The sequence below is a fragment of the Theropithecus gelada genome, chromosome X (genome assembly GCF_003255815.1).
Source record: "Theropithecus gelada isolate Dixy chromosome X, Tgel_1.0, whole genome shotgun sequence".
In the NCBI taxonomy this organism is placed as follows: domain Eukaryota; kingdom Metazoa; phylum Chordata; class Mammalia; order Primates; family Cercopithecidae; genus Theropithecus; species Theropithecus gelada.
The window spans coordinates 103,684,849-103,708,048 of record NC_037689.1 but is presented as its reverse complement, the minus strand read 5'-3'; the positions used below and the strand labels follow the sequence as shown (position 1 = coordinate 103,708,048).

The window sequence follows — 23,200 nt, the reverse complement described above, 5'->3', positions numbered from 1 at the left end:
TTCAACATCAAATTCTGTCCTAGAAAAGAGCAACAACAATTGCAAGTATTCAAACTTAACTGGTCACTATGGAACTATTTTCTGTCTTGAGTCTGGTTTTATCAGCAGACTACCTCAACTTGGGAAATGAATATCAGGAGTGTAAAGATTTATATGTGTAATTTTCTGGATATTTCCCTTGGCCATTACTCAATTTTCTAGAAAATACTTTGTAAAAACCAACCAATTTATTTAAAAACAAAATGTCAAATGGCAGTAAATGCTTTATAGCAGTGGTTTCTTACTCTTGTAAGCCCTTCAAATACTACATGGGTCAAAGACGCTCCTTCTCTTTCCTGCAAGAATTTTTTTTCCTTTTCACACTTACTATTCTCCAAACCTGTTGTGGAAGTTATCCGCAGGATACTACTGATTCCCATGTCCTCTTGGACACCTCTATAAACTTCTCTTTCATAACTGAACTCTGTTTCACCCTCTGATTTCACCATTTCCTCCAAAGCCCTACCATGTTAACCATCAATCCTCAGACAAAATATCAACCTCTCACATGATGCTATTTTTGGTTCAAGCCTTACCAGAAACCTGCAACTCTCTTTGTACTTATATTTTTGAGTGAGTGATTGAAAGCGGACCAGATTTGGACCTAATTCAATTAAAGCTTAGAGGCAGTGAGGACAGACATCTTCTTTTCAGGTACCATCCAGCCACTTTTTAGAGTTTCCATAGTTATATTGGAATCTATAGATTATCAATCCCACCATATTTCATGTTTTGTCTAATTAAACCCATGTACACATTGTCCATATCCTTGAGCATTGTTTGTTCTCATGCAATTTTAATTAATTTCCTGTTTGTGGTTTTGTACATTTCTTATATTTTCTGAATGTTTCACCTTAAAATAATCTGTCTTAAAAAGTATACATTCTTGCATACAATAATATAACAATAAATTTGTTATCAATATATGATAACTAGTTGTACCAGTGTTTTTCTAGATTTCCAAAATCAATTTCAGTGAAAAATTGAGAAGAAATATTTTTCCCTCTGTGAATGCAACTAGGAAAATACTTCATGTTCTAGACTAAATACCTATTATACCCTTATGGGCTATATATTTTAGAAATCTGAGATGAAAATTAAATTTTGAATTGCCATCTAGAAATAAATTTTTATAGATAGTGTACACATTGGTTCCTGAAAATTGTAGAAAAGGTTTCTTGTCAAGTTCCCCAGCACAAGTGTGAATGCTCTGTTTTTGAGTACCTACTAGTAGTGAAAGGACACATTGTGGCCAGCCAACTCAAATTGCTACCCACATTTAATCATTGTAAATAGAGGAAGCAGAGAGACTCATGTTATATTTTCAGAACTTACATGCTCAATACAGAACTATTAATTTAAAAATACCACCAAACATTATATTTGAATTAATCTAGATTTCTGTGAAAAATAATATAATAAAAAATACAGTTGGTAACTTAAACTTATATTACACGAGTATATGAGTTCATGCAGATTTTTAACTTAGTAAATACACATAGCATTAAAGAACAACCAGAGTAAATACAACTTTATAACACTTGGAAACAGTTCAGAATTGATAAATTTTCATTTTGAAAGACTTATAGATTTTACAGAACAAAATTATCTTTCTCAGTGGAAAAAGTACATCTATAAAACACAGACATGTGTTGAACAGGGTTTTTCAAAAGAGCAACTAATTGTCCAGCTGTGAAATGAACATGTATCACTGCTAAGCTTTCACCCACTGTAGGTGCAGAATGCATTTTCTGAATGGCTGGATACAGAAAAGCAACAGAGAAACAAGTAATTTGAACAAAACTCGTGGATCACAGAAATTCAATAATGAAAAAATACTGAAAGAAATAAAGCATTATCTGGTGTTCTCTTATACATTTGGGATTCACAATTACAAGGGGTGGGCAAATTATTAATTTTTACACATTGTGTACATTTGTCCTTGTTTTATGTTTGTCCAAGAACAGGATTTAAGAACTATTGCAAAATGCCAAAATTGACCTTGATTAACAAATGACCCTCACAGGCATCTAGGTGGAGAGCACATCTAATTTGATTAATTGGAAAGAACATAAAGTAGTAATCCATAATAAATACTAGAATAGGAGCACATTCCTTACAGCAAATAGGCAATACTTAGATTATTTACAGGGATTTTCTGGCATGGTACAGTCACAGTCACTATGTGAGGATGGAGAAGTTTAGCCTATCAAATATACTCTTCAAAGCACCAGGAGTAGACATACTTGTGCAGGAGCCTTGCACAGATGGCCAAATATTATACATACAGAATAGTCTGTTTTATAACTACATTACCAGTGAGAAACTGTGCAATTGCTGCTCTACCACTAGTAAACATAAATCATTTAGCACTTCATCTGCGAATATTGTTGCAGTACTTCTTTTCAATTGCTGACACTTGCAGTCAATATGTATTTAAATTCAAACGTCAACGATGTTGAAAAAAAGCAGGAAGATGTCCACATCTTCATATAATACTTACAGCAGGTCAAGGAAAAAATCCAAATGTGAATTTGTTAGCAAATAATGAAATGTGTACTTCAAAATGTGTTTTCAAAGTTGTAAAACTTTTGGAATTAGAAAGCCACGAGGGCTGTTCAAAATCATCCTAAAAGAACACACAGCCTGTCTATTCATTTGCTTAAATGCACATTGTTTACCTATCTACCAATTTGCCTACAGAAGATGTGTTCCCTAATAAAACTAAAAGCTGTTATTATGAGCTGTTGATTTAGTCTATAGAAAGTGTCCATTATGTTGAAGAAGTTTTAAACATTTCAATCACATTTTTTCTCAACTGATCTTCCTCTACAAACAATCTTCCAACTGGAGTGCATCAACATTTCTTCCTTGATAATTCCTGAATTTTCAGAACTCTATAGAAGTTATTTTTCCCCTTAAACTTGGTGGAGAATTTTCAAATTCAATTAAAAATCTTTAAATTTTCTTTATTTCAAATACCATGTGAATACTGAAATCTTTTTAAATATGGGCAAGACAGCTCACCTACTAAGCATGCAGTCCATGTGCTATCATAAAACCTACTCTAAGACAACAGGATTTTAAAATTTTGTTTTCAGGAAGAAATCAAAACTGTACATTAGAACAAGGCGCCATACTACAAAAGCAGGTCCTTCTTTCCCCCCACTATTCTGGAAATGTAAACAAAAATATTTAAGTATAAAAGCCATTTTTGTACCTTTTTCTTCAAACACTTTTTTAACACCTCAACGTTATTAGGTGTACTTTATGCTTGGTATAGCAGAAATTCTCTATGCTCATCTAGCTGTTCAGAGGAATTCCTATTTTTCACTACCAAATATCACTGGTAAAGCTAAGCTCTTTGGAGGATAAAGGCAGCAAAGAATTGTTCCTATGAAATTCCTGGGTATCTTTCAGGGTGTTATTAAGGGGTAGCTGTCCGTTGAGTAGCGTCAGAGGCAGGTTACAATAAGTATGGTGGTTGCCTAAGGAAGGTACTGGCAAGGTCGTGGTTGGTATCTCATGTTTATAACCTCTGCAACAGTGCCTCATTTGCATTGAATCTGAATGGTGGAATTCAGGGAGATCAGCTTGAGATGACACCAGAGTAGCTGAAGTAGTGGTCATGGCAATGGAGGGTATAGGCTGGAGTTCTCCAAAAAGTCCTTGTTCTGCGGAGTCTAGAACTTGGCACCGAGAGAGCATTTCTTTTTTCTTGATGGGCATTTCATATACTAAGTGCTTCCAAAACTTAGAATTTAATTTGCTGCTTTTGGGTCCCTTCCACTTGATCAGGGACAGAAGTTTGATGCTGCGCTTTAGTGATTCCACTTCCTGGCAATTCACTTTCCCTTTTAATTCTGTACACTCAATCAAAATCACTTTGATTTCTCCACTGACTAGCATGTTATGGAGTCTGCTTTCCAGTTCAAAAATACTCCATCCCCGTCTGAGAATATAGTCTGGAGTTAGCACGATAATAAGTCTTCTGCTTTGTTCAACATATCTTGTGAGATCTTCCATGTATGCTACAAATCACAGAAAGAGAGAAAGAGTAAAACAAAGACATTGCCAGTCTTTAAAGCACCAGGTTTGCACACTAGTATAGCAAAGATCCAGTCTCTCACTAAAGTCCATCACATTTTCTTTTCTTGTATTGCACATTTCCTTCCCTAAAACTGAAAAACAAACTGCTTATAATCGTTATTTTATTTTCCCTTACCATTACTTACAGTGTTTTTTTTGGCTAACATAAACTCTGACTTCTTCAGAGCTTATGCGTATTTCAGTGATTTCTATTAATGTATTCATTTAATTAATACATTCTATTAATGTATTAATTTAATTCAAATCAGGCTTCCAAGCTAGTGAACAACTAATCAAGGAGCCGATGAAAAGAGAAATGGAGCCTTTTAATAAATGCAGAGTTACCGTATTTATGGGGTTTGTTTGCTTTTCTTCTCTAATTTTCTTTATTTTTATTACTATTATTTATTGTAATTGACAAATACTAACTGTATGTATGGCCCCTAGTTCTCAACTACTAAACAAGGAGGGGGCTATGTATACTAACTACTTGAGAGATAACTGTGATATAGAGATGGTGGAAAATCTCTTCTAGAATCATAGCTTGTTTCTCCAATTATTTCTGTCATTTGCAAACTTAGGTTCGCCATTATGCCCTTCAAACCCAGAGACAGGGAAGTGGTTTGTGTCCATGAGTTTAATTGGAACTAGCTGCTTTTGTTCCAAGGAAGAGTGAAGAGTAGAGTCGGAGGTGGGGGGTGGTGTGAAATGAACAGTGAAGGTGTCTACCAACTGAAAAGTAAGTATTTGCCCTACTTTGTGGAGCAATTCTGAAAGTGAGGTGAATATGTTATCTATGGCTTTTACATGGTAGAAAAACACTCAACTAACTCCGGATTTATTTATCACATGAAATAATCCCTTTGGAATCATGCTTCCCAAAGTCTTATCTGCTAAAAAGGGAAACACACACATGTTTTAACAAATGGAGACTTAGACACAGGTGCTACACCAGAGAGCTGTCTTTCCGAAGCAGAACACAAGGCCTTGTCTAATGTACAGTGCCCTCTAGCAGAAGCAGTGCTTACAGAAAGAAGCATAGCAACATTTGTCACCACAAATCTGCCCAAGGTTACAGACTGCTTTCAAGGAGTCACACTCAGCACATATCGTGGGGCCACCAAACAGCTCAGTACAAGCAATTTGAAAAGAGAAACTTATTTTACAGATGTGTATTTTACAGATGATCTCTCTTTTCTAAAGTTTTATTTTCACTACTTGGCAGCAAGAAAACTTTTGCAAGTGAAAATGAGCAAACTTTCTATATACCCTACAGATAAATAAGAAACTTTTAAGAGATACACATAGATTTGCCTATTTAACAATTTGTTGTTACTGTTCTTTGGGTTTTGACTTAATACATTTCAGGATCTTTCTCATGCAGTAGTTACAATGACTGTATCTGTCGGGATAAGGCAGTGTCTAAGTAGAGAGGGAACTTTTAAGAATTTTGAGTGCTTTATTTTAGAGATTATGCATTCAGGGGAAAAAATAAGCAGTGAAATCTGCAAAAACAAAATGAAACAAACAAACAAAAAAAACACCACACAAATAGTAACTGGGGAGTTATCACTCTGTAATTATCACTTAGAGAACTGGTGAAACAGAAGGGAAGGAAAGGTAGAAAGTTTCAATAGAGTGGAAAAATATTTTCCCAGTGTATCAACAGCTCTGACTCTTCATTTTCTTCCTTTATTTCTGCTCCCAAAAAGAAAGAAGTTATGTGGGAAGCTTCATCATTAGAAGTTGGATCTGTAAGATACAGTAAAATAAACTATCATGCATTTTTCTCATTATTCTTTTTACCTTTTCTCCAAAACAAAACAGAACAAAACCCAAACCCAGAATCATGATATCAATGCAGGAGTCAATGAAGATACAGCTTTACCAGGTGAATTATGAATTCATAATTAATTTTATAGAATCATTCTTCACAAAATAATTTACCAAGGGGTTACTTTGAGTAGTATTGTTCCCTAATTAATTACAGCTTGTAATTTCATTTTAAAAAATTAAACCTTGTACAAACCTTGTCAGTAGCACTCTGTCACATAAAGTGTACCTCTAGGAACAACAGAATTTGTATGTGTTAGTTTGTAGTCTAAATGTACTTTTATTTATTTATTTATTTATTTATTTATTTATTTATTTATTTATTTTGAGATAGAGTCTTGCTGTGTTGCCTAGGCTGGAATGCAGTGGCACAAACACAGCTCTCTGCAACCTTGACCTCTTGATCTCAAGCAATCGTCCTGCCTCAGACTCCTGAGTAGTTAGGACTACAGGTGCCAGCCCCTACGCTTTGTTAATTTATTGCTATTGTTTTTTATAGAGGTGGGGTCTCACTGTGTTGCTCAGGCTGGTCTCAAACTCCTGGCCTTAAGCAATCCTCTGTTCTCAGCCTTAAATGCACTTTTAAACTATGCTTTTAGAAACTAAAGCTATATCTATACACGAGTCTATCAACTTAAAGAAAAGAAATTACAACCCAGGTATCTAAACTTATAAGAGAAACTGTACGCACATGTACTAATTCATTTGATTGCGGTGTCATGGGCTTTGGCTTTGCTAGCTTCTTTTTGGGATGAGGAAAGGAACAGGGTGACATTTTCCCTCCATTAGTATGGTTCTCCCCTTTCATCCATCTATTATATTTTGCCATCTGACAGTTAAGCAGTATGCAATATTTAGGGTTCTTGGGGCTTCTTAGAGACTTATCAGACAGAATTTACATTTGCCCCCAGAAGGAATGCCTGTCAGTACAGGTCCCACTATACTCAGCTGCACAGGGTGTGGGAGTTAAAGGGAACCTTGAAGAGAGGGAGTGGTCCCTGTCTCCTGCATACTCCACTGGCTGTGCTTATTCTGGCAAAGCCTAGTGGAGAGTTGAGGCAACCATCCAGATAATTCCGGCTGAAAACCTCCTGTAGAAGAAAAAAGGTCTGAATTATCCTGGTTTGCCCTATATATACATTAATCATATGCACTAGAGTCAGTCAGTCAGTACATCAAAATTTTCCCTGGGCAGACACAGCCCTAGTGTCCCAAAGAAAACATAAGCCATTTGCTTGGGCCCTGAATCTCGTGTTCCATTTCACTTGGTGAAAAACCAAGTGGAAGTTTTCAGATGTGAAGCCCACATTTTACTTCTTGGGATGATGATCAGTGGCTGGGCAGCAACCTCAGTGTTTGAAAGCAGCTGGGGAGGTGCCTCTAAGGGCTGACTGGCTCTAAGGAAAAGAAGGAGAGACTGTGCCCTAGCTTCCATATTCTGGCTTGCTTTCTGTTTTTCTTTCTTTTTCTCCCCATTCCCCTCTTTCTACCTCTGTCTTTATCCCTTTCTTTTTCTGCCCTTTTATCCTCTTTTCTTTTTACTTCCCTCTTTGTTTTCTTTCTTGCTCTTTCTTTTTACCTATCCCATTCTTCCTCTCTCTCCTACCTCCCTCTGCCTCCTTCTTCCTTCTCTTCTTAAGTTTTCTTTTGTTGTCTTTGGGAAAAGATAAGAACCTAGCCATCAAGGAAAATAAAAGTAAATGAAGAAGAGACCAAATAGGTAGAGCTCGTAGTTTTTACTTGCTAATCTTTAGCCAGGGAATTGTTGCTGGCTTCTATGAAGCAAGTGCCCCACTTTCCCCTTCACCTCGGGGTTGTATGTCTGCATCCAATGACTGTGATCTGCAGACTGATACATTAGGCCCATGTCCTGTTTTTGCATAGCTTGTGAGCTAAGAATTATATATATATAGAATTATATATATATAAGAATTTTATATATATATATAGAGAGAGAGAGAGATAGATATATAGATATATTTTAAAGAGTTGTAAAAGAGAAGAATAAGAAGAATAAGGAGAATATGATGCAACAGAGACCATATGTAATCTACAAAACCTAAAATATTTACTATCTGGATCTTTACAAAGAAGTTTTGCAACCCCTGAATTAAAGATCAAGGAGGGCGGTTGGGTTTGGAAAAGTTCCAAATAATATAAGCAGAAACAGGTATCAACTTAAGACAGTGCCAGTCCATAGTTAGTAGTAGTCCCTGACAGGCAGTGGGGTTTGCCCTCATAGGGTTGTGGGTTTTTGGGAAGACATTTTAGAAATCTTCAAAAAACGTTTTTAAAAGTGTGTTACCATGAAGAGATAATAAAGCAATGTTTTCAATTAAAAAAAAAAAATCCCTAAATCCACAGCACATACGAATACTCACTAAATCTTGCCCTGACTTGTTCTGGCAAATTTAGCAACTGAGTAGCAGGAATCCCTTAAAAGACTTTTTCCGCATAGAAATATGAGATATCCCTTAAATAAAAGGTCACTAATTCATTTCTTTGCAAGTTGTGGTTTGATGTAACTACTGATGACAGAAAAGACCAAAAGGGGCTGTGTCTGATAGCCTTCTGTTTCTCTAGACAAGTCTGCGAAACCACAGCAGATTATCAGACATGAAACAAAGCCAAGTACATTTAACCTATTTATAATCTTCAACAATTAGAGAAGAAAAAAGTCTCCTTGAACATAGTTTTGATAGGGTGCTTACATTGATATAAATTCATTTTTTCACATTGTAAGTACAAATGAAAGAAAACTATTCCTTTTGTCTCTGCTGGGAGTTGACAGAGAGTTAGGAAAATATTCTGGAATAAAATGCCTTGCCACTAGACTTCTTGGGATATGTACTTATTAGAGAGATGAAAAAATATCATTCCAGTAGCACCAGTATTTGCAAAAAGCAAAGAAAGTTGCTATCTAAAGCCTTATTAAGAACAAAGCAAATTCAATTTTAAAATCTCTTTCAAGGGCCATTGTATAAAACAAAATTCTAGTGCATTTAGAGGAGAAGTAGAATTAGATCTAGAAAAGTGACTTAAAAGCAAATTATGCCATTCATTAACAAAGGAAAAAGGCAAACTGAAGGAGGAAATAGAAGCAGGAAGAATGGCAGCCCCAAAAGAAATTGCTTCTAATGGGAGACATACACTTTTCCAAAAGAACTCAGTACTTTCTTAATTCTCAGGCCACTCTACTGCAGATGTAGACAAAAAGGACATGGGAGAAAAAACTCTATATTCATGAATTTTTATGTGGTCTTACTATTGCCTACTAACCATCTGATTTCTCAAACTAATCAATTAGCTTCTTATAAATTATTTTTGTGTTGACACCTCCATTAATGTCAAGGTCATTATCAGCAGCATATAGGATATATTTTTTAAGAAGTTAAAATAAAAATACTTAGCCTGTAAACAAAAGCATAAGTTCTTACTTTCCAGATTCACAAAATAGTAATTTGATACGCTTAAATTCACAGCTATGCACAGCAGCTATTATTAGTTAAAAAGATACATCATTAGGCGGAGACAAGATGCATCAGAAGAGATAATACTCCACTAATTTTTGGTGAACATTAGCTAATTTATAGCTATCAGCAATATTTATAAAACCTATAGGTTAATATATCAAGATCTAAAATCAAGCCTACATATGTTTCCTATATATCAAAGAAAAATATATTATTCATCACTGCATAGTTGGGGAAAACATCTCACATTTGGTATAACTAGAGGCTTACAGTGGGTTACTTTATAATGTAGTCTCACTAAAAATACTATCTGAGTTTTATATAATGATGCTAAAAATTAACCTATTGGCATAGTTATACACGTTGAGTCTATCTTGGCTGATGCCGCTAAAGATTTTAGGTCTTGATTCTGTCTCTGACAGATGTAAGATTCTGTATCTATTGTTTGCCATGGAGATTGAGGTTATATAATGTTAATTTAGCCATGTGTCTCTGTGTGTGTGCGTGTGTGTGTATGTGTGTGTATAGGAAGCCTTTCTTATTTCTATTTTATTTTTATTTTTTGAGACAGAGTCTCACTCTGTTGCCCAAGCTGGAGTGCAGTGGCGTGATCTTGGCTCATTGCAACCTTTGTCTCCTGGGTTCAAGCAATTCTCCTACCTCAGCATCCCAAGTAGCTGGGATTACAGGCACCTGCCACCATGCCCAGTTAGTTTTTGCATTTTTAGAAGAGACGGAGTTTCGCCACATTGCCCTGGCTGGTCTCGAGTTCCTGACCTCAGGCAATCTGCCCGCCTCAGCCTCCCAAAGTGCTGGGATTACAGGCATGAGCCACCGTGCCTGGCTGGGAGCCTTTCTAAATACGTGTGATATTACTTGTCCTACAAAAACCTTTCCCGCCCTCTCCCCTTCCAAATTCTTGGCTTGATAATTTACAGTTAGCTGAGCTAAATTTCTTAGGAGGGAGTTTTGTTCTTTATAGTATGAGGGTCTTAATTAATTTTGATTAGTCATTGACTCAGCAGCTAACATGAATTTGCTGATACCTTATGACTACCGGGAATTGTGTGTATTTACAGTTCTGAGTTTGGAGGCTATATTTCTAGTAATGAACCCTTTACTTTCACATTTCACCTGTGGGTGAGTGGGGAAGCATGGCAGTGTGAAGAATCCACTCTGAATGCTGTCCACATTTCTGTCTTTTTTATCTTCTCTCTTCACCTCTTCACAGAGAGTAGAGGTAGGGAATGGGACACATTTAGAGACGATTGAAAGAAACAGAAAGTGGAGAGCAGCAAAGAAAACGAACCTGCAAAATACCCTTCACCTCTTTCTTTCTCCCTTCTGAAACCCTAAAAGCTTGTAGTGTAACTAATTCTCACTGGTGCAGCCTTAATGAATATGGAACAAAGCCACTTACTACTTACAGTCTTTTCTGTGTTTCCTTCAGTACTTAAGACAATCTTATCCTGGTTTTATACTATATATTTTTTTTTGAGATGCCTTTTCTTTGTGCCACCCAAACAGCAGATTTTCTGAATGAAATTCTACATAATCAACTCTAACCTCTACCTCAAACTTTGATGAGAAACATTATTCTGTTGACCTCAGTACACTGCTGGACATATTGAAGTACAATTTTTTCTCTCTTGACTCTAACATGAAAGGGATGGTGGACACGTACAATTTTATTCCATGTGAGTAAAGTTCACACAATATGTTAAATTTCCATGGTTGTTCATGTCACCCCTGCCTCAAACGTTTTAGGTCACAGACATCAGATTGTCTGGAAAACGATTTTATTACTCCCCAAGGACAACTTAATTAAATGGTGTCCAATCTGTTCAGCTATCAGAGGAACTAGTGGCAATGAATACTTACAGATTCATGTACAAAAATTTTTTTTTGCATGCCTCACTTCAGAAGTGACTAGGGATCATCTGACACCAGATGTATTCTCCAATCATTTGTCATTTCATTGTCAGCGCAATCACATGGCTAGTACTAAGCATTAAAGAATTGAAGATTAGATTAGTGAGGAAAGTCTACCAAATGCAAGAATGTAATCAGACATTATACTTTTTCCCTTAAATTACTGAAAGTCTTAGGATTCCTTCGTGGAAAATTGAGCATAAAGACAAATGAAAAGATAATTTGACATGTGAGGCTAAATTCATAAATATAATCTTAGTAGCTGTGGCCGATAAATCATAAGCATGATAATATTTTTAGTTTTCTAGTGTATTTCTTGAATGCAATCATGCATGAACAACTCACATAGGGATCCTCATAGTCTTTCTATAAATAGAAAGGAAAATTGAGGTAACAGCCTTCCATGGATTTTTTTTTTTCCTCTTCAAAGTCCGCTTAGACATCTGCAGCTTTTTCTAAAGCTTCATCCAAAGCTGGTTTAATTTATAATTGTTAATAAATATTGCATATGCACCTTTCAGCACCTTACCTTCTTACTTTTAAAGGGAAACACAGAGTACAGGATTGGTTTGTTTCTACTGTTAGTTTTAGAATGCTATTTTCTCCATCTGACCAGTGGCCCTCAGCCTGATTCAATAACTTTTTACATTTTTGGTTTTTATTTAATCTCTACAGAAACACTGAGATAAGATAGGCCCAAGAGCCTAAACGGTACTCATCCAAAAATGTTCCCAATCTCAGGATCTCAATTGCACAGCTGGGTTCTGTTGGTCACATGTCAGCTTCAGAGCACATCTGTTCATTCCTCAAGGATCCTCTAGGCCCCATGAACACAATGTGCTCTGTGTAGAGTAGTTTATACCACAAAACCCAGCAGCTGCATGGGTGAGAAAAATCTCTACTTCTCAAGTTTGTGTCTCTAGGCAGTTTGAATAGGGTGTTTTCTATCTGGCTTTCTTCTGGTTGCCTGTCACTTCTGACATTCAGATGCCTGTTGGCAACAAAGTTGCTTTCGCTATTCTCAGGGACAGATGTTTCTAGTCTGGGAAAAGACAGACCAAACTTTTACTGGAAAGTAAGAATTCTTGCCATATTTAGGCACCCAACCTGAGAAAACATAAGGAAGATCCTGGCCACAGGCTTAAGAATGGAAAGGTAGTCACTGCCAGGAAAATAATGTCCAGATTGGAACACTCAGTTTCAGCATTTAGGAAAAATATTTGCATCAAATCTCCCCATCTCTGCTGGTTCATAATGGCCAAAGGACAACATATCCCTGGTAGGGCATGGGTGGTTCAGACACCCCCAACTCACCTTGGAAAGTGACATCTTTGAAACCAAGATTTCTGAGAATTCTTGGTTGTGTGTGTGTGTGTGTGTGTGTGTGTGTGTATGTGAGAGAGAGAGAGATTTTCATGTACTTTTGAAACTGTGTACATTGGAAAGGTTTGTGTGTTGATGAGGTTCAGTTGGAGTACCGTGAGAGTAGTACAAAAAGACTGAAGATATATCAAAAGTGAAGACATTAAATACGAATGGGTTTATGTCATAGATGTCATTAATTTGATTCATAGAAAATTATTGTTGTGGATCAAGAACGATTTTATGAAGTCTGCTTTCATAGTCCTCAAAGGCCTCATTGCTAGTTTTCAGAGGAAGGAGTAGTCTTAGGTCAACATGTTTTAAATGAGATGTGAGGGACAAACACAGCTTATAATACTGTAACTAGGTTTCCCTCCCTCCCCCCCCCACAGGAATGTGTCTATATTTATATAGTATAAGCGTTAAATCTGTACCAATGGTTGAAAATACAGACCACAGAAGCTTCTTTAATAACACATATACACCAAGTCAAAATGTTCTACTCTGTCATTCATGTGTAAATCAAGTATATTATTCATATACTTCATTGACTTCCTGAATGCGTGCTAAAAATGCTAAGGAAAAACTCGTTAATCCTGACATGGTGACTGCTCAGCTAACTCTAAAATGTTGATGGAAAAGAAAAATTGTCAAAGGGCCTTTTTAAGAGCCTCTGTAGGTTACACTCGCAAATCGGAATTCAGAGAACATGAATTTCCTCGTTCAGGAAGGAAGGATTAAAATCAAACACCCTCCAGTGGTTGCATCTAAAAACTGCATAGTTGTCCCAAATGGTTTACTTGTAAAAGGAGTCTTCCTGTGCACCATTTAGAACCTAAGATCCAAGCCCCTACTCAGTCTGATTTTAAAACATTAAAAGAATTTTCTGTGGACTATAAAATCTCTGCCCATCCTGATGACATTTTTTCAAACAAAATCAATAGACATCTACGAAGCACCTAATGAGCTCAAGTCTTCCGCTAGATGACTATAAGGATACAAAAATAAATGAGATATAGTCCTTGTCCTCATGGAGTTTATAATCTTGCTGGCTAGAAAAGACATAAATAGATGAAAAGCTAATAAAATTATTTTAAAATGCAAAATGTCACAGGAGAACAAATCTACTGTCGAATAAGTGATTATACACCATAAATTCTAGGGCTGGAGAGATTATTATGAACCTTTCACAGAGGCAGTGATATGGAGAAGGATAAGTAGGATTTCCAAAGTCATAGAGGACTAACATTAACAAATGCATTACAAGGACATACAATGTATATCAAAGGCACAGTTTGGCTAGAGTGGAAAGTATGAGTAGAGGAAGTGGTAGGAGATAAATTTAGGAGATAAATTTGGGTTGGCAAAAGATTGTAGAAGTGTTTAGCTAAGGGTTATAAATTTTATCCTGTAGTAAATAGTGAATGATTCATTTGTTGAACGCGGAAGTGACATGATCAAGGAGATGTACATGATATTAGTGGGGCTGAATGGATGGGAGGAAAGATAAGGAAGGTAAAGGGATAATTAACATTGAAGGAGTTAGATAATTAGGGCCTACACTAAGATGGAAAAGTGAGAATGAAAAAAATGCAAGGGACACTGGATTTGGGAGAAAGACACAGAAGAATAAAAAATAACTCTGAGGTATCAGGATGTTCCTTGGAGAAACAACAAAAGTAGAATAGTATTTCAAGTCATAAAAATGGGGTATCAGGCTGTTCCTTGGAGAAACAATAAATATAGGGTAGTATGGGGAAAACTGCAGAAAGAAAAGAATGAAGGACCATGATAAGAAGCTTGGGGAATTCTTTCTTACATTTGTGGAGTAGGAAAAAATAAACCAGTAAATATTGCCTTCTTTGTTCCTTTCTATGCATGTCTAAATGTGCATACTAATGTGCACACATCAACATATACAGACATAAATGAACCCTAAGAAAAGAGATGAACAATCAAAACCCATTTGTTTCCATTTGTCTTCTGTCAGCTTAGTGACCAAGGTAGCCTGCTGGTAATCTGAATAAATATTATTGAGGAGCAGCATGATCTAGCAGAGTGAGAACCAAAGTCAAATAAATCTAGGTTCCACTGCCACCTCTACCATTTGCCAACTGTTTATCTTGGACGATTTGGGGGTTTTGCTTCCTCAGCATAAGGACATAAGTACCTACTCTCTCACAACACAGGGTTACTGTAAAAATGAAATGAAGTAATGTATGTGAAATTATTTTATACACTGTCAAGTACTGGAATATAAGTTTTTTATTTTGTTATTATCACATGTTGAAATTAACATGTTATGATTTGTAGTTACCAGTTCAATCTTCCCTTCTCAAGGATATCAGTACTTATATGCAAATAAGTTCTAGCACTTATATTTTCCTCAATGGCATTTTAAGCTCTTCAAAAACAGGGACAATGTTTTAGATTTCTCTGTGTTTTCCTTACACTTTACTGTGTATGTGTATGCACTCTGGACATTAAAGGGAGAAAAGTACTTATTTTGACTTGAAACTGAATTTATTCTGAAAGCCTCAATATAGCTTTCAATGTGTAGTACAACTTAAAATGGCATTCAAGCCTAGCATACAAGTGTCTTGAAAATAATTTAAATACACAGTGAGAGTGCTGTACCCAATGGCCTAATATACCTTTTTAAGTGGATTTTTCCATAAATCTGGAAATAAGTGACAAGGCGTAATGAATAACAAGGTTGAAAGGCATAGATTCAAAGCCATTAGTGACACTAATTGTAGGTATAAGTAGAAACACAGTGACAGAAGACTAGCTTTGGAACTGAAACATATTGAAAAGGCTTTAACTAACTTTTACAGATATTTTTTTAAAGATCATAATGCTTTTCAGGATACTAAGGCAATATAATAAAAATGACCATTATGGCACAATTTAGAAATCATACTCAAAATATTAGTGAGAATGCCTTTAAAAATATTCAGATGCTAGAAATTCAGAACACAGGCATATGGGAAAGATTTGGATTTAAGAAACTCTACTATGAGAAACAACTGTCTAAATACTTGGCTCTGATGTTTGAAGCCTTCACATAACATCCTAAAAGAAACAGAACGTTTTAAATACAAAATTTGAAAGTACTTACTTCCACTTGGAATCAGGTCTCTTTCTGGGATGAAGAGTTTATATCCATAGTGTTTTTCCAGGACATCTGGCAGTACTTCAAGAGCAAACTGCTCTTCCTCAGGATTGTCACAGTCTAAAGTATCTTGGTCCACTTTTGTGTAAGAGAGATAGGCATCATATTCCTTGTTGTCTTAAACATAAAGAACAACAAAAGGGTTGTAACTATTAGCAGGTTCTCTTTGAGTACTAAGAGGCAGGGATAGCACAATAATTAGTGACTGTCTTTAATAATTGGAAAAAAATAAGTCACATGCCATGTTATAGGAAATCTAATCCCTTTCAAAATAACCCAGTCATATGATATGAATTGAAACCTATGCAATGGGCCACCTATAGTCTGAACAGAATAAAAGAGAGAATTATTATTTGTGACTTTCAGCGACTATACGCATTTGTAATACTCAATGATGTGTGAATGATTAGCTCAGTGTGTTTGAATGCAGGACTAAGTAGACCAAAGTCATGGATTTAACCCCTTTATTTTCCAGTTGGCTTGGCTCTGTTACTTGGGCACAGACTATACCTTGTTTGCACAAATATGTGCAAAAGATCCAACAGGGGCTGGGCCCTAGAGTGTGGAAAATTGAAATAATCCAGCCTCGCTCCTGGAGACACTGTTCACAGCACATGCCATAGTTCCAGTTGGTTAGTGTCGTCATCTTCATATACAAAAAGCAGTTCATTACCAAATATTAGAGACAGCAGCTGGGTTTTATACAAGTGCATTGCCTGTTATTCTTGTTCAGTTCATGGCCAACTAATATGACACAAGCTTCCAAAAGAAGCCTTTGTTTCAAAATATACATCCTTCCAGTATTGCCAAATTAGATTTTTCCTCCACACATTTAGTCAGGGAGTTAACTGTGCTTTGCAAGTGTATTTTTTCCTCTTTTGCTGTATTGGCTCAGAGCCAGTCTCTCCAGAGAGAAAATGTGCATGTATGCATACAGTTTTTTTCCTGCAAAATGTTAATGAGCATAGCTACTTGAGGTATTAGTTTCTGAAGGTTTTAGATGGGCCACATCCACACTGAAAAAGTTATAGTGAGATTTTCAAAGTTTCCTTATTAAAAAAAGTTTTAAAGTTAAAATAGTGAACATAGATTCATGTGGAACTATTAGTAAACCCAGTTACTTACAAATAATAACTGCAAAAGACTGGTAAGAATTTCGGGATTTGTTTCTCAAACACATCAATATTTTCTATTAAAACATGCCTAATTAGAACATACCTAAAACCTGACCAAAATGTAATTTATAAAATGAAGCAGCCACTCATTTATTTCCACCATAACCCACACCATGACTTCATTCTACATGCTGAAGGAGGAATAAACTATAGACATATGATGAGCTGTAGATACCCTCTTTTAGGAGTAGATGAGACCTCCCTATCTCTGAAGTAGGATTACGTTGTTCTAATTTTAGTAAGATTTTAGCCTTCACCACTCCCAAACGAAAGAAATTCTGGTTATTTATATTAAGATGGTGCCTGAAAGAAAGAGAAAGAGTTAATACTCTTTAGCATCTTTTCTGGCTGCAAAAGGCTTCCATAAACCTTGGTTGGATTACTTGATTGCCTGGAAGCAGATGTACATGAAGGACTGCCCTGGGTAGTTGAAGAGATCATTTCGCTTACAAGTTGGGCGCATTCCACTGTCGTGCATAAAATTCTGCTTGGAAGTGAGAATGTTCATAAGCAATGCTAATGTAAGAACCTCCTGGTAATCCTAGCACCTCTGCCCTTGTTCCAATCACATGCAGGATACACCTGCAGGCCCCTGACTTTCTCCAGCTATAATTACTCACCTGGGACTCAGAGCTGCCGATGACACACAGCTGGAAGAATAAAACAGGCCAAAGGACAAATAGCTCCGTTCATATGAGCAGAATATATTTCATTGTTCTTGATAGATAGTGTTGCTGCCTCAAACTCCATAATGTCAGACCAGACCCTGTTACTCTCTCTGACTTTGATAACTTTCCTATTTCACAAACCTCCCTAAATTCAACCACTTATTAATTCATTCAACAATTATTTGTTGAGCATCTGCAATGGCTACTTGACTTCTTTACTCATCTGACCAGACCTTCTAGACTCCTCTCCTATTGCTTGTACTGACTATGGTTATTTGTCTTCCAAACATGCTAAATTCACATATTCTTGATTCTGTCCTTACTGGTTCCACCTATATTCTGATATTGCAGTTCAATGCTACAAACACTTACCCCTAGAAAGTACTTCTATACTTACATTTCCTAAGTTGTGGCAAAGAGCATGGATGTCTTTGGTACGTGTTAACACCCAACACATCGGGATTATAAATTTTACCTCGCATTCTAGAAGCACACCATTCATTGAAAAAATGAATGCTCCTGGTTTCATTCATGTCCCTTTAAGATGAACTAAAGGTGAAGAGCTTATGGTGGCTGGCCAAAGCAGGAAGAAAGCTCTCAAAGTCACCATGTCAGATGTCCCAGATGCTTTAGAATACCAGCTAGTGAGCCAGCAGTGATACAGATGCTACAGTTTAAATAATGCACTCAACCTTATGTAGACAGCCAAGAAAACCTCATGAATAGCTGCAGCTGTTGCTCACAAAGAGGAGCAAGATAGATAAACCAAAATCAACAACATGATGCAAATAAGGTTAACAGAAAGGCCTGAAAATTGTTTCTAAACCAAAAGGCTGTTCAGCAGCACCACTTTTCTAGGCAAGGCTAATGAGCCTTCCTCTGTGCTAAATCATGCTGACTAAGCTTATCTGAGGAACCAGAAAATAGAGCATAATGCAGACAGAACAGTGTAAGGAAGAGGGCTGGCACAGTGGTTACCATAGGTATGCTGTTCCTAATAAAGAGAGAAGTTATAAGGAAGAGAACAAAATGTTTTGTAGAAGAATTTTCCTATTGTCACAGCTGTCCTTTTCTGTTTTAAAATCTAATTTGAATCCTGCTCCCTATCAAGAAGCCATCCATGTTTATAACTCAGTTGTTCTGCAGCTGTGCTAAGCAGAGTGCTAAACTCCTAGTTTCTACGGAGCAAAGACTGTGTAATCTTGTTGATTATTATATACCTATTACCTACTATAGTATATGTGTGTGTGTGTGTGACTGTAGTGTTGATCCAGATGAAGAATATAAGTAAATGCATCATGCATAGTCCCTGCCACTTAGTAGACACTTAAATATTTAATGACTGAAAAATTGAAAGGTTAAATAAATGAAGCAATCATTGGTGGGTTGAATTAAAATGAATTAAATTTTAAACATGGCTAAGAAATTAAAGTTTGTTGGATGGATTTTATTTTATACAAAATCAGGCATTTTTATAAGAACTTTTAGGAAATACCATTATAGATATTGTCAAAGAGAGAGCATGAAGAAAAAGCATATGATTAAAATTAAGTTGTGTCTATGATATGTCAAAATATTTAAATGGTGAAATGAAAAATGTGATAGATTATCTGGCTGACATTTGGCATTCTGTAACTGTAAAAATTTATTCATTTTCACCATATACATATTGACTTTTTAGTATTCCACTGAAGCTAATATAGAGGTTATATACTTAAGGTCCAAGGTTCTATGCAGAAATATAAAATATTTTAACCATCATTCCTAACGAAAACACTTGAAGTGCCCTCTCCCCATATTGCATTTTCCCCCCAACACTGAATTTGGAATCAATACATACAATTAGGTAATCAAAATGTTCTATATTACTGGACACCTTTGAACACATGAACCACATTGCAGATAAAGATGCAAAGTGGAATATTTAATTCCTGAAAAATTCTATCATATCAGCATAAAATTAATCTTACAAATATGTACTACAACTGAGCAGTTAGTCTAGGTTATTGGGTATCAGTGATGAAGGTAATTAATTATTGTAGATTAACATAATAAATTGTATAATCTCAGAGATTAACAAATTGCATATTATCAGGACTCAAAACATATTAATCACAGAAGCCTCCCTTTCATATTTTTATTTATTTTATTCATTTTTTTTTTAGAGACAGGGTCTTACTCTGTCATCCAGGCCGGAGTGCAGTGATGAGATCATAGCTCACTGCGACCTTGAGCTCCTGGGTTCAAGCGATTCTCTTGACTCGGCCCCCATGGTTATCCGGTACCACAGGCATGCACCACCATGCACCACCATGAGGCAGGAGGATTGCTTGAGTACAGGAGTTTGAGACTGCAGTGAGCCAGGATTGCACCACTGCACTTCAGCCTGGGTGACAGTGACTCTGTCTCAAAAGAAAAAAAGAAAAAAAAAGGTAAAAGAAAAATAAAAGAAAGAAGAATTTCTGTAATTTACTATGAAAATATGAAAGTCAATTAAAACTTATCCCAAGGCTTACAGCAGTTTTGGGATGAGAACTTTATGTATAAGAAGCTACGTGCCATGATTTCGTATTGATTTTGATTGGAAACATGGCAGTTTGTACTCTTGAAAAAAATTAAATCATTTTAAATGTTCAAAGAAACAAGGCTCAGTACACTGCTTTATTGATATTTCTCTCATAAGATTTTCAAAATTCATAAACATTTAAAAAATAAATATTTAAAAAATAGTTTATTTTTTAAACTATTTTTTGTAGAGATGAAGTCTCCCTATGTTGTGTAGGCTGGTCTTGAACTCCTGGGCTCAAGCAATCTTCCTGCTTAGGTCTTCCAAAGTGCTGGGATTTTGTGAGCTACTGTGCCTGGCCCCTTTTATGTTCTTTTACACAGATAATGCATCTTTTACCTTCACAATTGGCTACTTTAGCCACTTGCTGGCACCTGGGAACCAGGGACATTAACCTCAATAACACATTCTAGTTTTTTTCTGTATACAGATAAGAAGTCAAGATTTTTCAATATTAACTGTTGTTTATAGGAAGAACTGAGGGTAATTGGTCATATTTCCATATATATTGTCAGCGTATATAATAATTGTTGGAATAGGCCTTAATTTTTCACTTTTAAGATGTATCTAAGTAAGTCTGTAGTACTTTTAAATGGGCTGCTGTAATTGCTGAGTAGATTTGAAATGTGCAAATGTGTAGATGTGTAGATTTGAAAATGAGCAAATGAGCATGCATATGTACTCAAAAGCATTTCACGCCAGGTGCACTGGCTAACGCCTGTAATCCCAACACTTTTGGAGGCTAAGTCCAGAGGATTGCTTGAATGCAAGAATTTGAGACCAGCCTAGGTAACAAGGCGAGACCCTGTCTCTACAAGAAATAATAATAATAATAATAATAATAATAATAATAATAATAATAAATTAGCCAGGCATGGTGGCATGCACTTGTAATCTCAGCTACTCAGGAGGCTGAGGCAGGAGGATTGCTTGAGTACAGGAGTTTGAGACTGCAATGAGCCAGGATTGCACCACTGCACTCCAGCCTGGGTGACAGTGACTCTGTCTCAAAAAAAAAAAAAAAAAGTAAAAGAAAAATAAAAGAAAGAAGAATTTCTGTAATTTACTATGAAAATATGAAAGTCAATTAAAACCCAACCATATCATCATTCACATAATAGTAACAACAAAACCAAAATCAGATTCCTCAAAAATTTTGACATTACATCTATCACTATAAAATTAAAATCAAAATTGTGAATTTCTCTTTTTTGAGGTAAGACCACCAACTCAAAAAAATAAACAAAAGCTCTAACCTTACTTATTTTGGTACAATGAAAACTCAGTTTTAAATCTGTCTTTTTAAAATAATGTTTTCCAAATTGGATTTCTTTCTAAAAAGAGTTTGGCTTACCTGTGGCATTCTATACACATTTCCAAGGCTTACAGCAGTTTTGGGATGAGAACTTTATGTATAAGAAGCTACGTGCCATGATTTCTTATTGATTTTGATTGGAAACATGGCAGTTTGTACTCTTGAAAAAAATTAAATCATTTTAAATGTTCAAAGAAACAAGGCTCAGTATACTGCTTTATTGATATTTCTCTCATAAGATTTTCAAAATTCATAAACAGCAAATACAAGAAAATTATGAGCTATACTCTGAATTTTTATTCTTTCAGGTCACCTTTGAGAATGGTGCTATAAGCATTCAAAATATGTAGGTACATGTACTTTGAGCTTTAAAAGGATTGTCTCCATAGCTTTCAATCTGTTTCTTGCATGATTGCTTGTTTTGTAGATGGCAGCAATGGCTAAATTGATCTGTACTTAAATTTGCATTTTCTGAAAAAAATTGGAATTGATTCTTAATTTGCTTCTTACTAAGTGGGAGGGATTTGACAGCAATTGTTTTATCTCCTGAGCAACTAATGTCTTATTGTTAAACTTTTTATTGGAAATAAAGTCAAACGTATAGGAATATTATAACAATAAAAGTATTTCAAAAAACATACATAGAATTTACTCAGATTTACCTATTGTTAATATATTCTCCTCTTTTCTCTTTTTCCTGGTAAGGTTTCTAAACTATTTAAAGGTAAGTAACTTGCCATAGCCCTTTACCCCTAAATATTTCAGCTTGTATTTCCTAAAAATAGGGAAGGTCTCTTACATAATCACAAATGCATGCCATTTAATGGAATTCGAACAATAGGAGACAGCTTACCATCATTAGTTTCATCAGCTCCAAAGTGCTGCCTGTAGAAGAGCATTAATTCAATGTTGTAGCATTTATAAATGACCACCAGCAGTACAAGGAGGAGGAAGATTGCTCCCAGGCCCCCTGCAAGCTCAATTTTGTAGATTAAATCTGGAGCGAACAGAATAAACAGGAAAAGGTAATTAAATCAGCAACACTTGGGATCTTCCCATATTTCTAGTATATAAGATGTACTACCATTCTGTTTTCCTGTCCAGAAAATTCTTGCTTAATGCAGTAGCTTTGCTCTTGATACATTTGTATGAATCAAATTTTTCTAAAATAAACTCTTTAAAATTTGATTAATTTACTATTAAAAGTGGTAAGTCTATCTGAAAAGGAATAGTTGCTCCCAGTTTGTTTTGAACGCATCTGAGATGTCATATATATGCTTTTGCTCTAAATGTATTTCAGGGAACTATTAAAGCTACTTTATTCTGGGTCCAAGGCCAATATTTTCTTATTTCTGTTAAATTATCATATTGGTTTAGCAAGATTACCATCTAGTACTTCTCAGGCCACAGGTCCTATTCTTTTGCAGGAGAACATCATCATAAAATTACTTTCTGAATCAAATAAAATCTAATGAGTTTGCAGGATTTAACTGTTTCATTTAACCCCAGTAGAACATAATCCAATATAAGGTAAGCAGGTAAAATTAGCTTATCCATTTCCCCTACTTATTTG

The 23,200-nt window shown here is 35.8% G+C and overlaps 1 protein-coding gene across 1 annotated transcript in view; it reads right to left on the bottom strand.

The window, feature by feature from the left end:
* Nucleotides 1–3,201: 3,201 nt before the first annotated feature.
* The window catches only part of IL1RAPL2 (interleukin 1 receptor accessory protein like 2), a 1,281,282-nt gene continuing 1,261,283 nt past the window's right edge, over nucleotides 3,202–23,200 (bottom strand). The window contains exons 9-11 of the mRNA XM_025372668.1: nucleotides 22,481–22,624; nucleotides 15,850–16,020; nucleotides 3,202–4,070 (exon numbers count right to left, since the gene is read on the bottom strand). Coding sequence (XP_025228453.1) covers nucleotides 3,373–4,070; nucleotides 15,850–16,020; nucleotides 22,481–22,624 — 1,013 coding nt within the window. The 3' untranslated portion in view covers nucleotides 3,202–3,372. The remainder of the gene's footprint in view (nucleotides 4,071–15,849; nucleotides 16,021–22,480; nucleotides 22,625–23,200) is intronic.